The 19427-nt window shown below is 44.8% G+C and overlaps 1 protein-coding gene across 1 annotated transcript in view; it reads left to right on the forward strand.

Moving 5' to 3' along the window:
- RIOK1 (RIO kinase 1) overlaps positions 1-19427 on the forward strand; it is an 862653-nt gene that overhangs the window by 734659 nt on the left and 108567 nt on the right. Inside the window, exon 14 of the mRNA XM_069613474.1 lies at positions 2189-2308. Within this exon, the coding sequence (XP_069469575.1) occupies positions 2189-2308 (120 nt within the window). The remainder of the gene's footprint in view (positions 1-2188; positions 2309-19427) is intronic.

Here is a 19427-nt window from a genome sequence, read left to right on the forward strand (position 1 = left end):
TAAGAAGTCAAACTATCAGCTGCACCTCCTCAGAGGTATTCTTCCTTTCCTCACTTTCGCTCAGGAGCTCACTGTCGCCAGAGCTCTGGTCCTCTCTAGGCTGGACTACTGCAACAGCCTCTTTCTAAATCTTCCTGCCTCTACTCTCCGACCTTTACAACTTATCCAGAATAGAACTGCGAGACGTGTCCTTGGCCTTAAACCCAGGGATCGTATCTCTGCAGCTCTGAAATCTCTTTGTCTCCCAGTGTTGGCAACAATCAAGTTCAAGACCCTGTGCATCGCCCAACAGGCTGTCTAGGGCCTGGGACCGCCCTACGCCCAACTCTCTTCCTAAACAGCTCCAAGCCAAGAGTTGGGGGCAGATCTCTATCTTTGGCTGGGGCCTCCCTCTGGACTAGCCTGCCTGCCTCTCTCAAACTTGAGCCGAACCACCTCCGGTTCCAGAAGCAACTCAAGACCTTCCTCGCTTCCGCTTTCTCTCTTCCTCTCCCCTGCTGATGTCCCGACTGCGCCACGCACTGGTCACCTGGCTACCCTCTGAACTTGGGACCAGGCTCCTGCATGTCCAGTTGCACTTAGCACTGCCTTTTGGCTCTGCTAGCACTTGTGGTCTGGAGCTGCAACCCTACAGTCCCTTCTCTCTGCACTTTAATCCAAATGCTGGCTGCACTTTTGAGTTACCTGCGCTGAGCCATAGGCTGGCTGCACTTTTTGAGTCACCTGGGCCTCTCCCTCCCACCCCCCTCAGCACTTCTCCCCTTCCACTTCCCTGCACTTGCGCAGTCTGAATGACACAGGGCCTAGTAATATCGTTGTTTTGTCCTCCCTATGTTTCCCCCTCGTTGTCTTGTAACGCCTAGAAACACTTGTGTACATGCACGGTATAAATGCCATATCATATGATATCATATACTAGGCAACAGTTTTATGGTTACTCTAAAGGGTCTCTACTGAAGTTCATGCATCTGAGAACTTAGATATTTTACCCTGATTATTGAATCAAATCCTGTCTTCCCCCTAAGGGTGAATGTTTTTATCTGTTTTATAATAAGTGTTTGCTTAGTGTATATTTTAAAGGCCTAATGCATAATTATATATTTTTGTACTGACCTGTCTAACTGGAATTATTGTTGGTGTTTGGTGTGGAATCATTGTAGCCCTAGACTTACCCACAACCCTCCTGAGTCTAAGACTCTTACCTTGATTGGATTTGGCTAGACTTCAGTGTCTTCCTGATGGCCTCCCAAAATCCACCCCAGGCCTGATTTTGGAAATGCATCTCAACAGGAGTTAGGGTGCAAGGACCCAGTTAGGCAGAACCACAAGTTAACTGAAGATGGTTTTTGGACTAAAACTACCTCTGCAGCCATGATGAAAGTATCTTCCTTTTTAGAGTTGACTTACAGGTGGTGTCAGTTCATAATGGTAAACTGTTCTCACTGGGTTCATAGTGGAGCTGAGGTGGTTAGCCTGTACTTTCAAAGCATTGCCATTGCATGCTTTGTATCATTCTAAAAGACAGGCGAGTGCATTGTCTCTGTCTGACCGATTCCATGTGGACGGATTCATAAAGCACATAATGCCAAAGGAAGCAACTTAGCTAAACACCTTGCAAATTCCTGTACATTTTCTATGCGAAAGACAAAACTATTTGCTTTGCCAATGCAGGTTGAGCTATATCTTACTCGATTAATTATGCATTCTTAACAATGACTGCTGAAGTTGATTGTCCTTTGCCTCTAAGTTTTTGCAGTATGTTTTAAATGTTATATGTTGGTCGTTATCACAGGGATGTGGAATGCACAGTAAGATATGGTGCGTTCATTTTTGTTCGCACAGAACATTATCTCTGGACCTGTTCATTATTTTTTCGAGATTTATTGTGAGTGTTTTAGGTTTGTAATACTTAAAACGCTAATTATTGTATTAATGATTCAACACACAGAATTGAAATATATCTTCAGAGTTTTCAGCATAGGAAAGGAATTGTTTAGGTGGCGGTGGGTCTAATTAATGTACATTTGATTATTTTCCCTAAGACATTTGCCTTCTATTGTCAATCAGTCTGCAAAGTATAAAAAACACAATTAACATGCTACGCCTTAGGCCTTATCATTTCATCCTGATTAGTGGAAACCGTTCTGGACGCATTGGGCATTTGTTCTAATCTCTGTTTACCTCATAGGTGTTTAAGAAGGCTTACATCCCCAGAACACTGACCGATGTCCCGAACTACGAGCGTGATGTAGATGTAATGGCGAGGCTGAAGGAGGAAGACCTGGCATTAAATGTGCAACAAGATAATGTGAGTGTATCACTTATTTTCTGCTTTTGTTCCCTGCACTCAAGGTGATTTTCTATAGAAAGTGATGCTCGTTTTACAGAGTTGTGGAATTGTTGTCATTTCTACTATTTTTGATGAAGTGGAATTGGGAAATCACTGGGGTACTTTAATTCTGAAGGCTCCATTTTAATGTGTCTTCTGCTGTTAAATTTAGATCAGTGGCGCAGGACTCCTTGCAGGTTTCCAAATATGTTCATTCCACAAATCTTCTGGCAATTCCATATTTCTCTGTAGCTTATTTATATATCCCCGGTTCTAGACAGCACCTGAAGTCAAGAAGGAAACAGGAGCTTTATTTTACTTTATCCAGTAATAAGGTCTTACAGCCCAGTGGGAGGGCTGTAGCATGTGTTATCAGCTCACACACTCAATTGTGGGCCTGAGGTGAACCCGAGGCTAAAGGCTGATGACACCTGTTACAGCCCTTGCGCTGGAGCCGTCCAGCGTTAAACATTTCAAGTTGCAAACTACTAGCCAGCCATGAAAAGTCACTCACCACCTCAATTCTATGCATACACACAGCACAATATTTCTTATTCGCCAAGAGTCAACTGTCACTAATCAATGGCTAGCGGCGAGTGCAAATTTGGTAGCCTGGTAATACCATTGTAATATGGCAAAATCACAAAAACAGGTTAGAAACGAAAGAAAACATACGAGTGTCCTATTTCTGGTGGAATGCTAGAGAATTCATGCATAATGTTGAGCGGAAAACATTAAGCTTTGTAAAAGTGGTTAAGGCCCTCCGCTGACCCATTGTTCACAATGGCTACTCCAACATTCCAGTCTTATAATGATGCACATGGCCATAGCGACCTGGCAAAACCTAGATGAGAGCTATTTTTGGTTTATTATAAAATAGTCGTTGTTTGGTACCTATGAAAAGTCTCCAGAATAAGGCAATTACTGTAACATGTAAAATATAAGTGGTTTGCTGAAATCTGAAATGTGGAGACAAGCTATGTAGACATGCACATTGCATGAGTATTGTGAACACATTGGAACAGGTTGCAACCTGCAAGCTGTCCCTTGCTTTGGATCTGAATTGAAGGGTGCACAGCCCAATTCAGGGTACCTCCTCAAAGTTACAGTAGTATAAGTGGCCTTCAGTCATAGGGGAAAAAACTTGCACTCTAAATGAAAGGACTGTTAAATAGAGTGCTGCTTGGACGTTATTAAAAATCCCAGTAATGTTTGGAATCGAGATCAGTGCCGTCTGGTATGCAGTATGTCACAGTAAAAATACCTGGCGTAATGGTTTTGGGACATCACGCTCATACATAGTTAGCCTCTTAGAGTAATTCTTGGAGCTTTAGGCTATTTAAAATATGCCAAATATGAATTGCGCTGCAGGCGAGTTCATACTCCTTGAACATACAATACTTTGGAGATCATATAATTTGGGTTTGACGCGCTTGGCCTTTGAAATCCAGTGTCAAGTGTGCTTTTAATGCAGGTTCGGTTCTTAGTTTTTCTCTGTAGAGCTAATTTTGCTTTATTTTGTAATTTGGTGGTGGCGAGCCATTGCATGTAGACATAGATGTAGGTGGCTCCCCACCACCAAATTGTGGTAATTTGCCTGGTGGAGTGCAAATGTGCAGGATAAAAGGCGGTGTAAACGCATGTATGCCACCTTTTGCCCTACCCATTTGCTCTACTACGTGCAAATGCGGAAACACTGCCTTCCATGCAAGCATTATATGAAGCGTTTCATTGTGAACGCAGCCTGCCTTGCGAGTATGGTAGGAAGCATTTCATTCTAAACACTGCCTGTCATGCGAGCATCGTAGGCAGCGTTTACAATGATCCCTATGTAGTGCGCCAGCTAGGGATCCTCACCATTTGCGCCGGCATGAAAATACATGCCGCTGCAAATGCTGGGGCATTTGTATGGCGGCGAGGAAGGAAGGCAGCGGAAATGCAAGTTGGGTTCTACTCCTCCTTTCTGCCATACAAATGAATGCAATGTGGTGGGGAATCCATGAAAAGCATAAGTCTTACGAAGCTTTTTCGCCTTTCGTTCACCTTACCCCACTTAGGCAAAATGAGCACCTATGTGTTTATTATGTAGACACAGAGAAACCAATGACATATCATTAAGGCAACCACTTCTGTCCAGTAAGTATGTTTCCCTTCCTAATGTAATATTCTCAAACTGTTTGAATCACTGGCCCTATAGTACTGTTTTTGTCTGTTCTATTACTTTTGGGGTTTTGTCCTAGCTTTGCCTGCTACAGGATATTTGGCTCACTCTTAAGTTCTTAAATGCGCAGAACATAAACATTCCCACAACCTCCTTGCCTATGACATGCTGATGACGTGGACGTTCATGCTGTGGTGACCTGGAATGTGGAGTCTGACCAAGTGAAGGCATGTTTGTTGCTCTACACTTTTAGTTTTCAAAATAAATGCAATCCTATCTTATCCCTAAATCTAGAAGTGGTTTCCCTACCTCAACAAACTAAAACTCTGGCCTGTCAGGAAGTCGGTGGCATCCACAGCAAAGGTACTGTACTAGTCAAACTACTCTATCCCTGTCACTTAAACACAAATCGCTAAGCTAACGGAAGGGTTCTTATATTCTAACCCAGGAGAATTACTCCCTTCTCCAGGGTAAAAGTCCCTTACAATTGGTGTTCCTCAAATATCATTGGACTTGGAGAATGGCTCCCTTCTCCTAGTTTATATCCAGCTTTTAAGCAGGCTTTCCTTGACTTGAACACTGTCTTTCAACTTGCCCCACCGATGAAGCGAGTGCTTTTGCTGCCACTTTCATTCCCCCTCCCACTCTTGCTGTGGTCTCGCACACTGACTCCGCCCTTGCTAATCTTCTCCTCTCTATCACCAACACCTTGAACATCCTTGCCCCTGTCATGAGGATCTGCATTAAGCCTGCCTCCAAGCGCAACCCCTGATATGACTCTGGCCTGGTGTTATATATGTCTATGTTCCCTTGCAATCCGTTCCACCCAGAACAGAGAATGTTTTGTTTCCTCGTTCCACCACGGAACGCAACGTACTATGTGTTAAAGAACCCAAGAAGACTCTCAAGGGAGAATCCCGCTTCAGATCCCCACAAAGGGTAGTGAGATGCTATGGCAAATCTGTACTGTTGGAGGATGGAAAGAAATGGTCCGGCGATGACCTAGTAAAAATAAAGAGAGACCACAAAAAACCCAGTACAAGTAAGGACATACCGACAGAGATGTTATCCAGCCAGAAGACACACATCAACAAGACTGTGATGAGAACAATGACGTAATCGCTGACCCCACAGTCAGTCTTTCCAAGAGGAACCAGAGAATCATCCGAAACTACAACGATGACTACGTCTATCATGTCACGCGTGGGTACTTCCGGTATGAAAGGGAGATGTTATGTTGTGGTTGAATCTGGTATGAAAGGGAGATGTTATATATAGTCTTGTACATTGTCACTGGCCTGGAGTGATTGCCAATAGAATGTGATGTATGATGCAGCTTAAACTTAAAACTATTACTATAAGAAACAGAGGTTAAAATGCTTAACATAAACTATTGCTAAATTGCGCACTATCTACATGTTATGTACATCCGCCGGCAATTTCAAACTTTTTTTTTTTGGCAGTACGACTATGAGCAAATGTCAGACAGTATGCTATCCGTCAATCAGACACACCCACAGGTACAGATTCTCACAGTCACTTCCTTCCAAGAGGCAAATGGTCCATGGGTTAACATGTATGTCAATGACGTACCCTTGAGAGTGGTGGTAGACACCGGATCCCCATATACCATGGTGGACGTTGAAACCTTTGTAAAGGTACTTTCTGGCAAAATCCATGACTTACGGAGCTCCTCAGTAAGAGCCACTGGGTATGGGAAAACACCCATTGACGACATGGGCTACACCTGGGTCAAGCTCAAATTTCGGGACAGACAAACATACTGCAAGTTGTTTGTAGCCAAGAACGGGTCCTCCGTAGTAGGATGGGAAGAACAGGCGGCCCTCCAAGTGAGAATCCATCCTGGAGAAGATATCCCCATACTGAGTGTGCTCAAAAACGATACCGACATCAAAGCTAACTTGGCTGAAGAATTTCCCAAGGTTTTCTGCGATAAGATCGTATTGCTCAAGGGCTTCCAGCACAGAATAATATTGAAAAGAGGTGCTGTTCCTGTGGTCCATCGAGTGCGTGGTGTGCCTTTTGGGACCAAGGCTGCACTCAAGGACGAACTCACACGTCTATGCAATGAGAACATTATACAACCCATAGAGAGTTCTGAATGGCTTGCCCCCATCGTCCTTGTAAAGAAACCTGACAATTCCATACGCATGTGCGTTGACCGAAGAGACCTAAACAAAAACATATGGATCGATAGACTTCCACTTCCCAATAAAACAGAACTTCTTTCAACCATGGAACCGGCAAGTTTTTTTTAGCACTTTAGATCTCTCATTGGCATACCACCAAATTGCCTTAGATGACAATTCGAAGGCCCTCACTTCTTTTGTCACACCCTTGGGAGCTTACATGTTCAACAGAATGCTGTTCGGGCTTGCTTCGGCCGCGGCAGTGTTCCAGAGACTCATGTCACATCTCTTTGGAGGTCTTGATGGAGTACGATGCTTCCAAGGCGATATTCTTATATCAGCCAGAACCGAGGAAGATCAGGATGCCAAACTTATGGGCGTGCTACGGATAATCCAAAGAAGTGGACTCACCCTCAAATTAGAGAAATGCAACATAAAGTGCAATCAAGTCTCCTATCTTGGCCACTCCATCGATGCCAGAGGCATCCGTCCCAAGAAAAAACTACTGGACACAATATTGAGTTTGGCTGAACCCACCAACAAAGACAAGTTGAAAAGTTTTTTAGGAATGACGGAGTACTACTCCAAATTTGTGAGTAACTATGCCAATAAAACAGAAAACACGAGGAAACTCATGAAGAAAAGTAGCAGATTTCAATGGTCCATAGATTGCAAAAACGAGTTTGAGAGCCTCAAGTCTGACATCAATCAAGCTCCAGCCTTAAGTATGTTTGATTACAAGGCTAGGATAATAGTGTCAGTGGATGCCAGTAAGATCGGCCTTGGTGCAGTACTAGAACAACAACAGAAGGGCAATCTCGTGACCATCGCATTTGCATCGAGAGTGCTCAGGGATGCTGAGTTGAATTATTCCACCATTGAGAGAGAAGCCTTGGCTGTCAAGTGGGCTCTACAAATCTAATTTGGGGTCTACCCATTCTCTTAAAGACTGATCACAAACCCCTTGTCAACATCCTACAGTCCAAAACGCCACACCTAATATCCCCTAGAATAAGATGCTGGTTCCTGGATGTGATGCAATATAATCTTCAGGTTCTCTACAATCCGGGCTCACTAAACCAAGTAGCAGATTGTCTCTCCAGACTAACCACCATTCAAGACAAACCAGACATTGAAAATGAAGTTCAAGACGAAGACATCATAGCCACCATTTATTCTACTATTCCCTCCGATGAGTGGACACGCATCACCAAAGCTGACACGGAGCAGCAAGAAATCAGAAGAGCCGTAATGAACGACTGGGAAGATGTCGGACAAGAGTTGGCAAATTTCACTCCATTCAAAGATGAAATATCCATTAACGACAATCATATCTTGAGAGGTAGCAGAATAATTCCAGCTGTGGCACTCAAAAAAAAAACTACTTGAACTAGCCCATGAAGGACACCTAGGAAGGAGTCTGACAAAGAACAGGATAAGGAGCAACTACTGGTGGCCCAACATGTGGAAAGAAGCGGAAGAAACAGTAAAAAACTGCAGTGCCTGCGCTTCCAGCGACAAATCGAAAATCTTAAGAAAAACACCACTTCAGCCGGTAGAAACCTCCAAACACGTATGGTCAAAGCTAGCCATAGACATCATGGGCCCTTTTGAAAATCTGGAAGCAGAAAAAATATTCATCATCGTAATCGTGGACTACACTTCCAAATGGACCAAATGGGGTGTGGTAGAAACCAGCGCAACCACGAAAAAAGTCATTGACTTCCTAACAGAAATATTCAACAGGGAAAGTGACCCCAGAGACATAGTGTCAGACAACGGGTCCAAGTTCACCTCGTTGGAATTTCGTGAGTTCCTTGCAAAGAAATCCATCAACCACATCACCACATCACTCTACCACCCAATGTCCAACGGATTGGTGGAAAGAATGAACAGACTAATAAAAAGTGTCATCCAACTAGCCACAGCCAATGGTATGCCATGGAGAGAAACCCTCAAGGAGGCCCTGCTCGCATATAGAACAACGCCGCATTCTACCACCAACTCAGAACCCTTCACCTTGATGCGTGGAAGAATAGCAACCAACCAATTGAGACCAGCATGGATTTTCTTAGATACTGGCGAAGCAAGAATAAACACAGAACGGAAGGTGGACATGGAACAAATCCATAGAAATATAAAAGAGAAACAAAAGAAGTACAAAAATTACTATGACCAGTAGAATGGAACAAGACAATTGACACTACAGGAAGGTGACTGGGTCTGTGTCAGAGAACCCAAGAAGATACTCAAGGGTGAATCGAAATTTAGATCCCCACAAAAAGTCACACGCTACCACGGAAAGTCCGTCACTTTAGAGGATGGAAAGAGATGTTCCCACGACGATCTTGTGAAAATAACGAATGACAACTACAGACCGAGCACTTCTAAAAACAACCACATTGGTACCCGGTCAAGAGAAGATGTGAAGAGAACGACCACCGACACCTACAGACCCAGCACTTCCACAGACTCACACATTGGTACAAACTGGCACAGCGAACACCGTCCCAACGATGAGGAATCCTCCGCCAGAAGTCTGTCGAGAAGGAATCGCACCATCATCCGGAATTTCAGGAATGATTTTGTTTATTATTGATCAGCAACTGGTCACCCCGCCCCCCCTGCTCCCCCCATTCCCTCTTCCCCGTTTTTTTTTTCCATAGATAAGGAGATGTTATATATGTCTATGTTCCCTTGCAATCCGTTCCACCCAGAACGGAGAATGTTTTGTTTCCTCGTTCCACCACGGAACGCAACGGCCATTCCCTCCTTGACTGCCCCAGCCTCCGGGGGCCGTAAAATAAAGCTCCCACATACCTAATACGGTGTCGCAGTTTATTACACCTGGCCTCGCCGAAACATAAGTGCAGAGTTGTTGAGAGGAAGTGGCGGGCTTCAGGATCATTCTGTGGGATGTTTCAACCCACTGGTCCAGGCCCTGCAACATTACTGTGCATTGCTGGCAGCAGAAACCTCAGAAATGACCACTGGAAAGCATGCTGCTTGCTAGAAATCACCCAAAATTGCGCAGTAAAAATCTGAAAAATAGGCCGCCATCCACTTTTGCCTATCTCAGTGAACACAGGAGACCACTGCCAAAACCAACTATTGGGCTACCCACAAGTAGCCTGAAACCACTTGAAAAAGCAATGCTGATTGCCAAAAGAATCACAGAGTTGTTTAGAAATCTGTTTTCTTGGTTGTCAAATTTACAAAAATCATGGCTCACAAACCACCCAAAAGATCCAACCTCCTTGTTGGGTGTTCCACATCATGCTACTTCAAGAACCCATACAATTACAATGTCAGCAAGAATCATATGTTATCAGAACAAAATCCACTTTTAAAGATACTTGATGGAAAGAACTCTGTAAAAAATGGGTGCAGTACCGTTACTCGCCTCCGACAGGCGCTGGCGATCTCTAAATCTGACAGGAGAAACTTGTGTTTTCAAAGCTAAACATGTCAAAGAAGGGATTTCCATCAAATGCATATAGAGTGCCACACATTGATTTTCATGTGGAAAAAGACTGGAATTAAAGATATGTTTGCTTATTTTAAATTTATAAATGTAATGTTTTCACAAGGAACTATATCACAATTGACCAAAAGGTAACCTGATTTAGCTAAAACTCCCAAGAGGCTTTCTTTCCCTGCGAATCTCCCACCTTGTTCATTCCCACCAAAGGAGAGGATTTCGCATTGGCATGTTAATCAGAAGGGGAGGAGATTTCCTCTGCTGCCCTGAGCAAGAAACAATGGGTTCCTTGAACTGAATAGAAAATGCTAATTCGGGTGTGACTGACAACTACTACTCTGGCAGGAAGACAAGCCATGTGACCCTCTGACTCAGCCTAGCTTTGGAGGTGGGCTAGACTGAAAATGTGGATTGAAGTGGAAGTAAATGTATGTTTTAGAAAAATGCTTATAGCAAATTGTACTGAACTGACAAAAATATGAAACTTATAGGTTGTTAAAATGAAAAATTTGCTCACAGTTTAAAACTAATTTGGAATCTGTGCGATGTTCTGAGACTGAAACCCGGAAATTGTTCATATTGTAGCCATTGTGTTTGTTAGGAACATGAACATTTACAGGAATATGCCCAGATGGGATGTGTTTGCATGTATAAAAATTGGTGCAGAACTAACATGGAGAAACCCACCAAAAGAGCGAAAAAGTTGTCATTTATGAACTAAAGCTCGCAAGAAGATGAGAGTTGGACAGCAATGTACCTTAAGCAATCTGTCATGTAATTATGTATTATTAACAAGTTGTGCATCTTGGAAATATGTTTTTATGGGGAAAATAGATTTCCTAAGTAAAAGCAAAGGGGAGGGATTTCCTTTGGACCATAAACACAGTGTCACTCTGACACATATGACACACTGCTCCTGTCTCAAATCAGGAGAGGGGAAATTCTCTGACCTATCAGATCCTTAGAGGGTTGGGCATAGATAATCAGCCTCCCCACCCACATTGGAAATGGATAAATAGGGACTGTTTAGGAACCAGAAGGACACACTTTGCACTCATCAACTGATTCCGGCGAAGCACCCTGCAGGAAGATCCAGGCTCCAGATCCAGACTCTAGAACCAAACTCTAGAACTCTGAAGCAGAGGCCTAATCCAAAAAGCTGAGCCCTTTTCAGCAGGTCTTTTAAAAATCTTGCGAACCTGATTTTAACCCCTAAACTTCCAAGGGGCACCACAAAATTCAACAGCCTGGCTGAGCTATTTTGTTTCTGGCCAAGAACCCGTGCTAGAACCCAAGATCCTGACCAGTCCAGCAGAGCTGTAACCCAGAACCCGTCGGGTCCAGTACAAGAGGCCGCGCAGACCAGAGTGCCTTGCTGAGAGCAGTGTCCAGGTGCCCTGATCCTGTCCGGTGGCGAGTGAAGTCCAAACCCTTGACCAGATCGTTGACAGGCCCATTCCATTCCTAAGCCATAGGAGTGAGTATTTAGTATAGAACTGTCCATAGTCATCTCTTAGTTTAAAGTAATCCTATTCAATCCATTTCAACCTATCCAGAACTGCATTATAGAATCTTGTGTCCATCCTGAATTCTTCTCATTATATAGTCTGTGATAATTGTAGCGATAATCATCTGTGTGCTAATATTTTCTGAAGAAAGTCAAGTGTCCTGGCGCACAACAATCAGAGTGGAAGGCGCCCTGTTCTGGTGGTTGTCCCGTTGGGTATCTTGTACTTTCATAGCTCCTTAGTATAAGTCCATCGTGGTTTCTAATCTTTAAAGCGCATCTTTCACTTTTGAAATCTTGACTCGTTTCTGAAAAATCTACCTTCACAAAAACCTCTGTAACTTTTGAACCGTACGTTCTAGAAACGACATTTCAATTCCTTATAGTTTTTCCGTAATCGCGTTTCCCGCACGCGGAAAAGTTGCTGCGATTTGCAATTTGTTTCAATTTCATTCTATGTAAAACAGCTATTTTTTTGCTTTCAACTTCTGAATTTCGTTTTCCCTCTTCTAATCATTCTACAATCATTGCTAGTGTTGACCTGACCCGATCCAAAGCAACTGTCACTAGTTCTGAATCTCATTTAGCGAATTAAAATCATTTTTAGCATTTTCCCATTCATTGCAAATCACATTCATTGCCCCCTTAAAGCATTCCTGTTCTCTTAAAGCTTGCTGGGGGGAAGTGGGATTGAAACTGCAATTGTTTGTATTCCTGAAACCTGTGTGCCCTCATTCCATCTCTTCATGTTGCATAGTGGTGGGAGTGAGTAACAGGGGGAAAGAGTGATCATATTGTCTTTTGATTGAAATCATATCAAGTTTTATTTCTGTTGCATTTCTTCCTATCCTTGCAATTTCTTGAACCCATACAAAGTATTCTCTGCTACATTATTCTTCCTATTCCTACTCCTAATTGATGAAAGCGATTGTTGATATTGTAATATTACCCATTGCTGATCATTGTTCATATTCATAAGTGTGATATTCAGATATTATTCATAGTCATAAAAGTATAATCTATATATTGTTCAATTCTTCAAATAAATCTTTTAATTTGCAAAACAAACCTATTTTTTGGTTAAGTGAGACCGGAGGATTCCAAGAGAGAGGCGTTATATAAGGGTACATCATCCAGAATTAAACAAACTTTTGACATAAAAATATATAAATAAGGGTTTCTATTGGGCATCCCATACTAGGCATTGACTTAGTTGGAGTGCTGGATTGAAATCACTTACAATCCTCTGACAGGCTGGCCTGACGCCTGCTCCAAAGGCAATATAGACTCCATCTGCTCAAAGAAGAGGGCCCATATCCAAGCCTGCATCTCTGGGGCCAATAACAACACGGGAAAACCGCTTAAAATATGCAAGGAACTCACCAATCCTACTGCAGTCTCCACTTCTCCCCAGCCATCCCTGACCCTCTGTACTTGACTGGTCTCCCATTTCTTAACCGAAACTCAGAACATCCTGTCCTCACTCTCCTCTGCATCCCTGTCTCCACCCTCCCCAGCACTCAGGCCTCCCTTGCTCCCCACCCCCTATGCCTTCCCTTCTACTCTTTTCTTTCTCTCCCATAGCACAGGATGAGGTATCTAGACATGTCCTCTATATATGGGTCTCCTCCAAACTTCTCCTCCAGAACTATCAACATTGCCTCCCTCGCTCCAGCCTTGGCAGATTTCTGTAATGACTCCTTTGCCACTGGCTCCTTCCCGCCACCCCTCAAGCACTTCCTTGTGCATCCTCTCCTCAAAATGCCCTCTGCAACCCCTCCTGCCCTGTTAACTACCACCTTGTCTCCATTATCCCCTTCCTGGGTAAACTCCTGGAGAAGCTCGTCATCTCCCAACTGATTCAACACACTGAATATGTTGGCCGTCTCCTCGACCACCAGTCTGGTTTTAGAGCAGCCAGAGACACAGAAACTGCTCACCTGAACACCTCTGATGACTTGCTCTCAAATCTCGATTCCAACTCTCCATCCGTTCTTATACTTGTGGATCTTTTCTCTTCCTTCAATGGCATTGTCCTTTTCCTCACCTTCCCCCAGAAACTCAATGTCTCCAGAGCTCTGGTCCTCTCTAGGCTGGACTACTGCAACATCCTCTTCCTCAATCTTCATTTATCCTTCCTTGGCCCCCTTCAACTAATTCAGAATAGTACTGGGAGACTTATCCTTGGCCTCATGCACAGTGACTGCATCTCTCCAGCCCTAAAATCTCTCCACTGGCTCCCGGTTGCTGCTAGGGTCAAGTTCAATACACTCTGCATCATTCACAAGGCTTTATGGGGCCTGGGACACAGCTACATCCAACTCTCTCTCCCTAAATACCCCTCTGCTGTAGCCCTTCGGTCTTCTATCTCCAACTCTCTGCAGATCAGACACTTCTCTAAGCAGAGAGTGGAGGGTAGATCTCCCTCCTCCACAGGAGTCTCCTTCTGGAATGGTCTCTCTCCCCTCTCAGGCTTGAGCTGGATCTCCTTAAGTTCCGGAAGCTCCTCAAGACCCTCCTTTTCTCTTTGTCCTCCCCTCTCCTGCAAACACCCCCATCTGTTGCAGTGACTGGCTGCCTGGTCTCCCTCTGAGTGCTACAGGGCACCAGCGCCCCCCCCGCCCAGTCCACCCCCTTCCTCGTACTTAGCATGTGGACCCTCATGCTATGCACCCCATAAAATCCCTGACACTTGCCCACCTGGCATCCCCTTAGCACTCACATAGCCCTGTGGTCCTCTTCCACCCATCCCTCCTCCACCCCACCTTTTACTTGCACTCTCTCCTCTTGTCCTGCACTCCCCTTCTCATCCTAGCACTTTGCAGTTTGTGAAAACTGCACCGTCCTCCTCTCGCACTTCTTGTTAGTGTACTTGCATGATCCAAATGTCACAAGGTGTAGTAGGACCGTTTTTGTTATCTTTTTCCCATGTTCCCCGCTCCCTTTTTTGTCTAGTGGTGCCTTGAAACACCATTTGTTGTATCCGCGCCTTAAAAAGAACCAAGAAATAAAAAAAAGAAAATAAACGGTTTCTTGGTTTACTCGAATTTTCGATTTTTCATCAGTTCTTTAAGTTCTTTCCACGGATTTAGTGTTATCTTAACTTGAACACTGTCCTTCAACTTTCCCCCACGGGTTTGAGGAAGAGGCTCCCAGAGTCCTTCTTGACTCTTCAATATAACAGTCTTATGGAACTGACCAGGGAATTGCCTCACAAAATGATCTACTGCTTTCTGATGTTTTGGTTCCGCCTTCTCAAGTTTTCCTGGCCACCTCCCGGACTTACTATAATTCCTGTTACCTTCTCTCTGGGGAACTCTTTACTGGATTCCCCAGAGTTGCAGGTTCATTCTTTCTCTTGTCTTCTGCTCTTCTTCGGCTCACTGAACTTCATGAACCGCTACCTCTGGCGGTCTGGGTGCATTTTTCGGAACAAACGGTCCACCCGTTACAGGTTGCACAGCCACTGCAGTTCCTCATACTTCCCATGCAGTTGCTTACGCAGCTATGTAGTATGCTAGTGTTGGTGGTCTCGGCATAGTTCTTGGACCGCACAGTCCATCCACCACAGATCATGCCACCACCATACCATACCATACCGACTCTCAGCTTTAAGATGCTTTGCTTGCGTCCCTTGGTGCGCTCTTGACACTCCGCTCTGCTTCCTGGACACAGTCTTCACACACCCTCTTGCAACTTGCTGGCTTTTTGGCAGTCTCTTACCTCGCCGACGTCTCCTTCTGGATGATGTTCTCTCACCGGAGATTGCTCTCCTTGTCCGCCTTTACTGTTCAGCTTAAGTAGCTGGGACTTGTGAGAAATCTGAAGGTGTCTCACTCGCTAGTCTCCAGAGATCTATCATCCAGGTGGCCAGGACACGGCCATCACGTTTGGATCCAGTTCTTGGGGTGGACCAGTAGGGGAGGATCACCTGGATCAGGGGTCTTCGGGGAGTGGAAGTGGGACACCAAAGGTTGAGACGCGGTACCCCCTTCCTTTTAACACTTTTTCCCCATACTACCTTGTAGGATATTTAGAAACTCTACCCCGCCCCTTTTCTGACACAAACACTTTCTTACATCGTGAAAAACAGACTTACACCAGGGGCGTTTACCTGACATGTCCCAACACCCAGCGTCAGGCAGAGTGTGGTAATTGACGATAACTACACACACCTGACGTCCCTTTCCCTTCTCCACAGGGATTAAAGGCAGAGCACGAGAGCCCACTGCAAGCAAGGCCTAATGCACGAGAAAGCGGCTATTCCGGACCGACCGTTCAAACAGAGGAGAAAGGCGGCGAAACCTGGAGGGACGACAGGGAGGGAGCCATTGCCCTTTTCAACTCAGACCCCCAAAGCCTCCGAAAGGGAAATCATAAGACCGAGAAGACTAGCTGGCGTGTGGTGTGACAGGTGTCAACGGCACACAGGGCCCTCTCGCGTTGATATCCAAAGCGGGGAGAAGTGCTTGCAGCCGTGGTGCTGTCCTTGACTCCCGAAACAAGAAACACCAACGAGTTCAACACAGCCTGTGAGTCGGAGAGAGCTGATAGTAAGCCGGACTGTGTTGAGCTGAAGGTTGCAATCGGAAACATTATATGAACTCAACAAACTTGCGAACAAAGAACTTGTGTGTGTTGAACTTTTGGGGAAGCCAAGTGAAGGACCAGCTGCAGAGGGGCCAGGCGCCGCAGGACTGCTCATTCGAAGGACTCTGGCTGGCCCCCTTTGTTGAAACTACATATACCAAGAGGCCCTAGGAGAGGCCGGTGGAGGCGTCAAGGTGGTCATACAAGGGTCAAGCAAAACCCCTTATACGGTTAAGTCTTTGACACATTAAGGAAATAAAGTGAACTGTGTTACAGGGGCTAGTGTGAAGCCTACGAATACGGGTGACCAGTAACACACCTGAGAACATTGAATTAGTGAAATTGTGTGAAGCCAGACTGGGGTTGGCTTGAGACCCAGACTTAGATAGAAAAAAAGCCTAAGGGATCTAGGGTAATTTTCTTGTGAACACGAAAGAAAGCTAGGGGAAGGGAAACCCGCTTTCTGATATGATGATTGAATTGTGAACAGTTAGAATGGCTATGTGAAACCAACGGAGCAATGCCAAGGGGAAAGCGAAGATAAGTGAATCCCGCATTGTGATCAAGTAAAGTGAACTGTGTATTTGGCAAACATGAACCCGGCTGAGGGATGCCTGCGAATTGGGGTGAAGCATAAAACACCCGTGAATATTGTGTCGACAAGAGTGAACCCGATTGAGGGATGTTCACAGTGAATGATTGTTTAAAAAGACATTAAGACTCTTGAATCTTGGAGATGTTGATATTGTGAAAAGAAGGCCGTAGTGAACACGACTGAGGGAGGCCCACGTTGCAAGAAGGAATGGAGCTCAGAGGAGGGGGACCCTAATGCGAAGAGTAACCGCCTTGTTAAGATTTATTGAAGGAACTTTTTGTTTGTTGTTTATAGCACATCAGGTCCTCTGAGTCAAGAGACTTTGTGTAAAAGAGACTTGACCACAAAAGGCCCTGGTATTTTGGAAACTAACTGTGAGCTTGTGCTGGAGAAGCCCAGCAGTGTGCTGTGCTCAAGAGTCCCACCTTGACCTGTGCCAAAGATGCAGGGAAGGGAGACCTCAGCTATACCATCCTGACTTAACATTTGGTGAACACTTCTTTCTTTTCTTGTTAACATCATGCCACACTATTTTTTAGCATAGCAGTAAGGACCGGCAATAGTTTATTTTTAGTTTAGGCCCTTATTATTGGGCTAGACTCCAATTGTATTGCATCATTATTTTTTGATGGTCGTAGCTTGCTCCCATCTTAGATTTAGGTTTAGATTAGGTGTGTATTTCACCCTTATAAAGTTTAATAAACATCCTTGAACTGTGATCACTTTTGTCTGTCTTTACTGTTGCCACCACAAGTTCCTTACAGACTGTCCCAGCATAACATCAGTTTGATTGACAACAGCTGGTCGAACACTCTTCATGCTTGATGGTAGTTTTCTTGGGTTCTTCTTTGTCCCAGTAACTATCATAGTGAGACCTTCTGACACATTACAGTAACGTATCGTTCCACAGTTTTCCATGGGTAAGGAAGGGTTGGGTGATGTTTTTACCATGTGAGGTAGGAGGTTAAAGGGGCCATGTCCCAGATGTAAGTCCTTGTCCTCAGGAGTGAAGTCCCTCCCCATGAGATCCTCCTGCATGTTACCACCCATAGGGGGACTATCGATTAGCGGCCTAACCTCCATAGCCTCATGGAACCGCTGGGGAGAACTGTTGTCAGCTGGAGGATTGTAACATCAACCTCTTTAATTGCAGAATTGCACTTAGACAGGAATTCCTGATGGACGTGGTTATAGGGGGTTGCATTTGTTACTCAAATCTCACCTATTGTTTTAGGAGTCCATGTCGAATGAAATAATGTGTGTTAGGAAAGATTTTCTTTTTGCAACTTTACCTCCATAGTTTCCTAAGGAAACCCATTCTTTTTGCTCTGTTTTCGATCCTGACCTGTGTTTTTGAAGGCAAAAGAAACATTCGGCTTCACGTCTCCTGCCTTTTGCTCACTTGTTATGGGGAAAGTGATCAATCCTTGACACTAATCAGTACTGGGAAATATTTTTTCCCTTTTTGCATTCTTGTATTTATATATGGCACCGAGGTATCTTACAACGCAGTGCACTGGCAATACTTTTGTATCACCCTATCTTTTTACATAGAAGATTTTTGTTTACTTTGAAATGTGCCTAAATACAAGCTGGTGGCAGCAGTCGTATTTTTTCTGTGTTTGCTTTATTTCTGATGTGCACATTCAGGGTTACCACATATGGCTACTAAACGTGGCTAGTGCCCTAAAATGGCTGTACCACAAGATGTATGCTTGTTCTTTGGTGTGTGTGTGTGTGTGTCTGTCTGTCTGTCTGTCTGTCTGTCTGTCCGTGTGCGTCCCCCCCAGAAGTGGATGGGACTTTCTGGTCCCACTCCACAAATGTGGTGCCAGAGAGTCTAGGTGTGGGGCATGAGTGAAACCAATAGCTTTCCCTGATTGGACAACTACTGGCTGTTTGTATGGTGCAGATCCTTACCATTGGTCGGCTTGGGTGTACTTCCAGGCTGGAATTTAGATAAGAAGAGGACTCCTGCTGCCATTTCTTCAGATCACTGTGGAGTCAAGAATCCCTCATAGATGAACAGCCAACTGAAGATCTGAAGAAGCCTGACATCCCTTCCTGCGTCTGGCCCAGTGAAGCCCTGTTGGACTACATGATCTATGAAGACCCTCGCTGGTGCTTTAGCACATGGATTAGTGAAACTAACTAGCCACAATGCCTTCTCAAAGATCCAGCCACCCTGAGCCTAAGGAGGTGTCCCTGGACCACCCAGTGGACTGACCAGCTCTCACGTTGGCTGCCTGGTCAGAAGCGTTGCCATTCCACGGTTGCACCAGGAACTTTGGTGATTGCCATCTTGTGGTACAAATCGCTGCTCCTGTGAATGTCTGCATCCCAGCCACACAGGAGCCTGTCAGAGAGAAGCTTCTTCATCCGCAACTGGAAGCACACCTGCTGTCGTCTATGAGCTGTGGCTGGGGTTGGAACCTCTCTGCACCATCCTGTGAAGTGTCCTCAAGAGGACTGCAATGGTGATCTTGCATTTCTTCCTAGCGAAGGGTTGCATCATGACCTGACCGGAAGAATCCTTGCACCCACATTTCCTGGGCACCTCTTACTGGAACCAACAGTGGGAAATCCAAACTCCAGTGACCCACCCCCAGTCGAC

The sequence above is a fragment of the Ambystoma mexicanum genome, chromosome 5p (genome assembly GCF_040938575.1).
Source record: "Ambystoma mexicanum isolate Mex_15411 chromosome 5p, UKY_AmexF1_1, whole genome shotgun sequence".
Classification (NCBI taxonomy): domain Eukaryota; kingdom Metazoa; phylum Chordata; class Amphibia; order Caudata; family Ambystomatidae; genus Ambystoma; species Ambystoma mexicanum.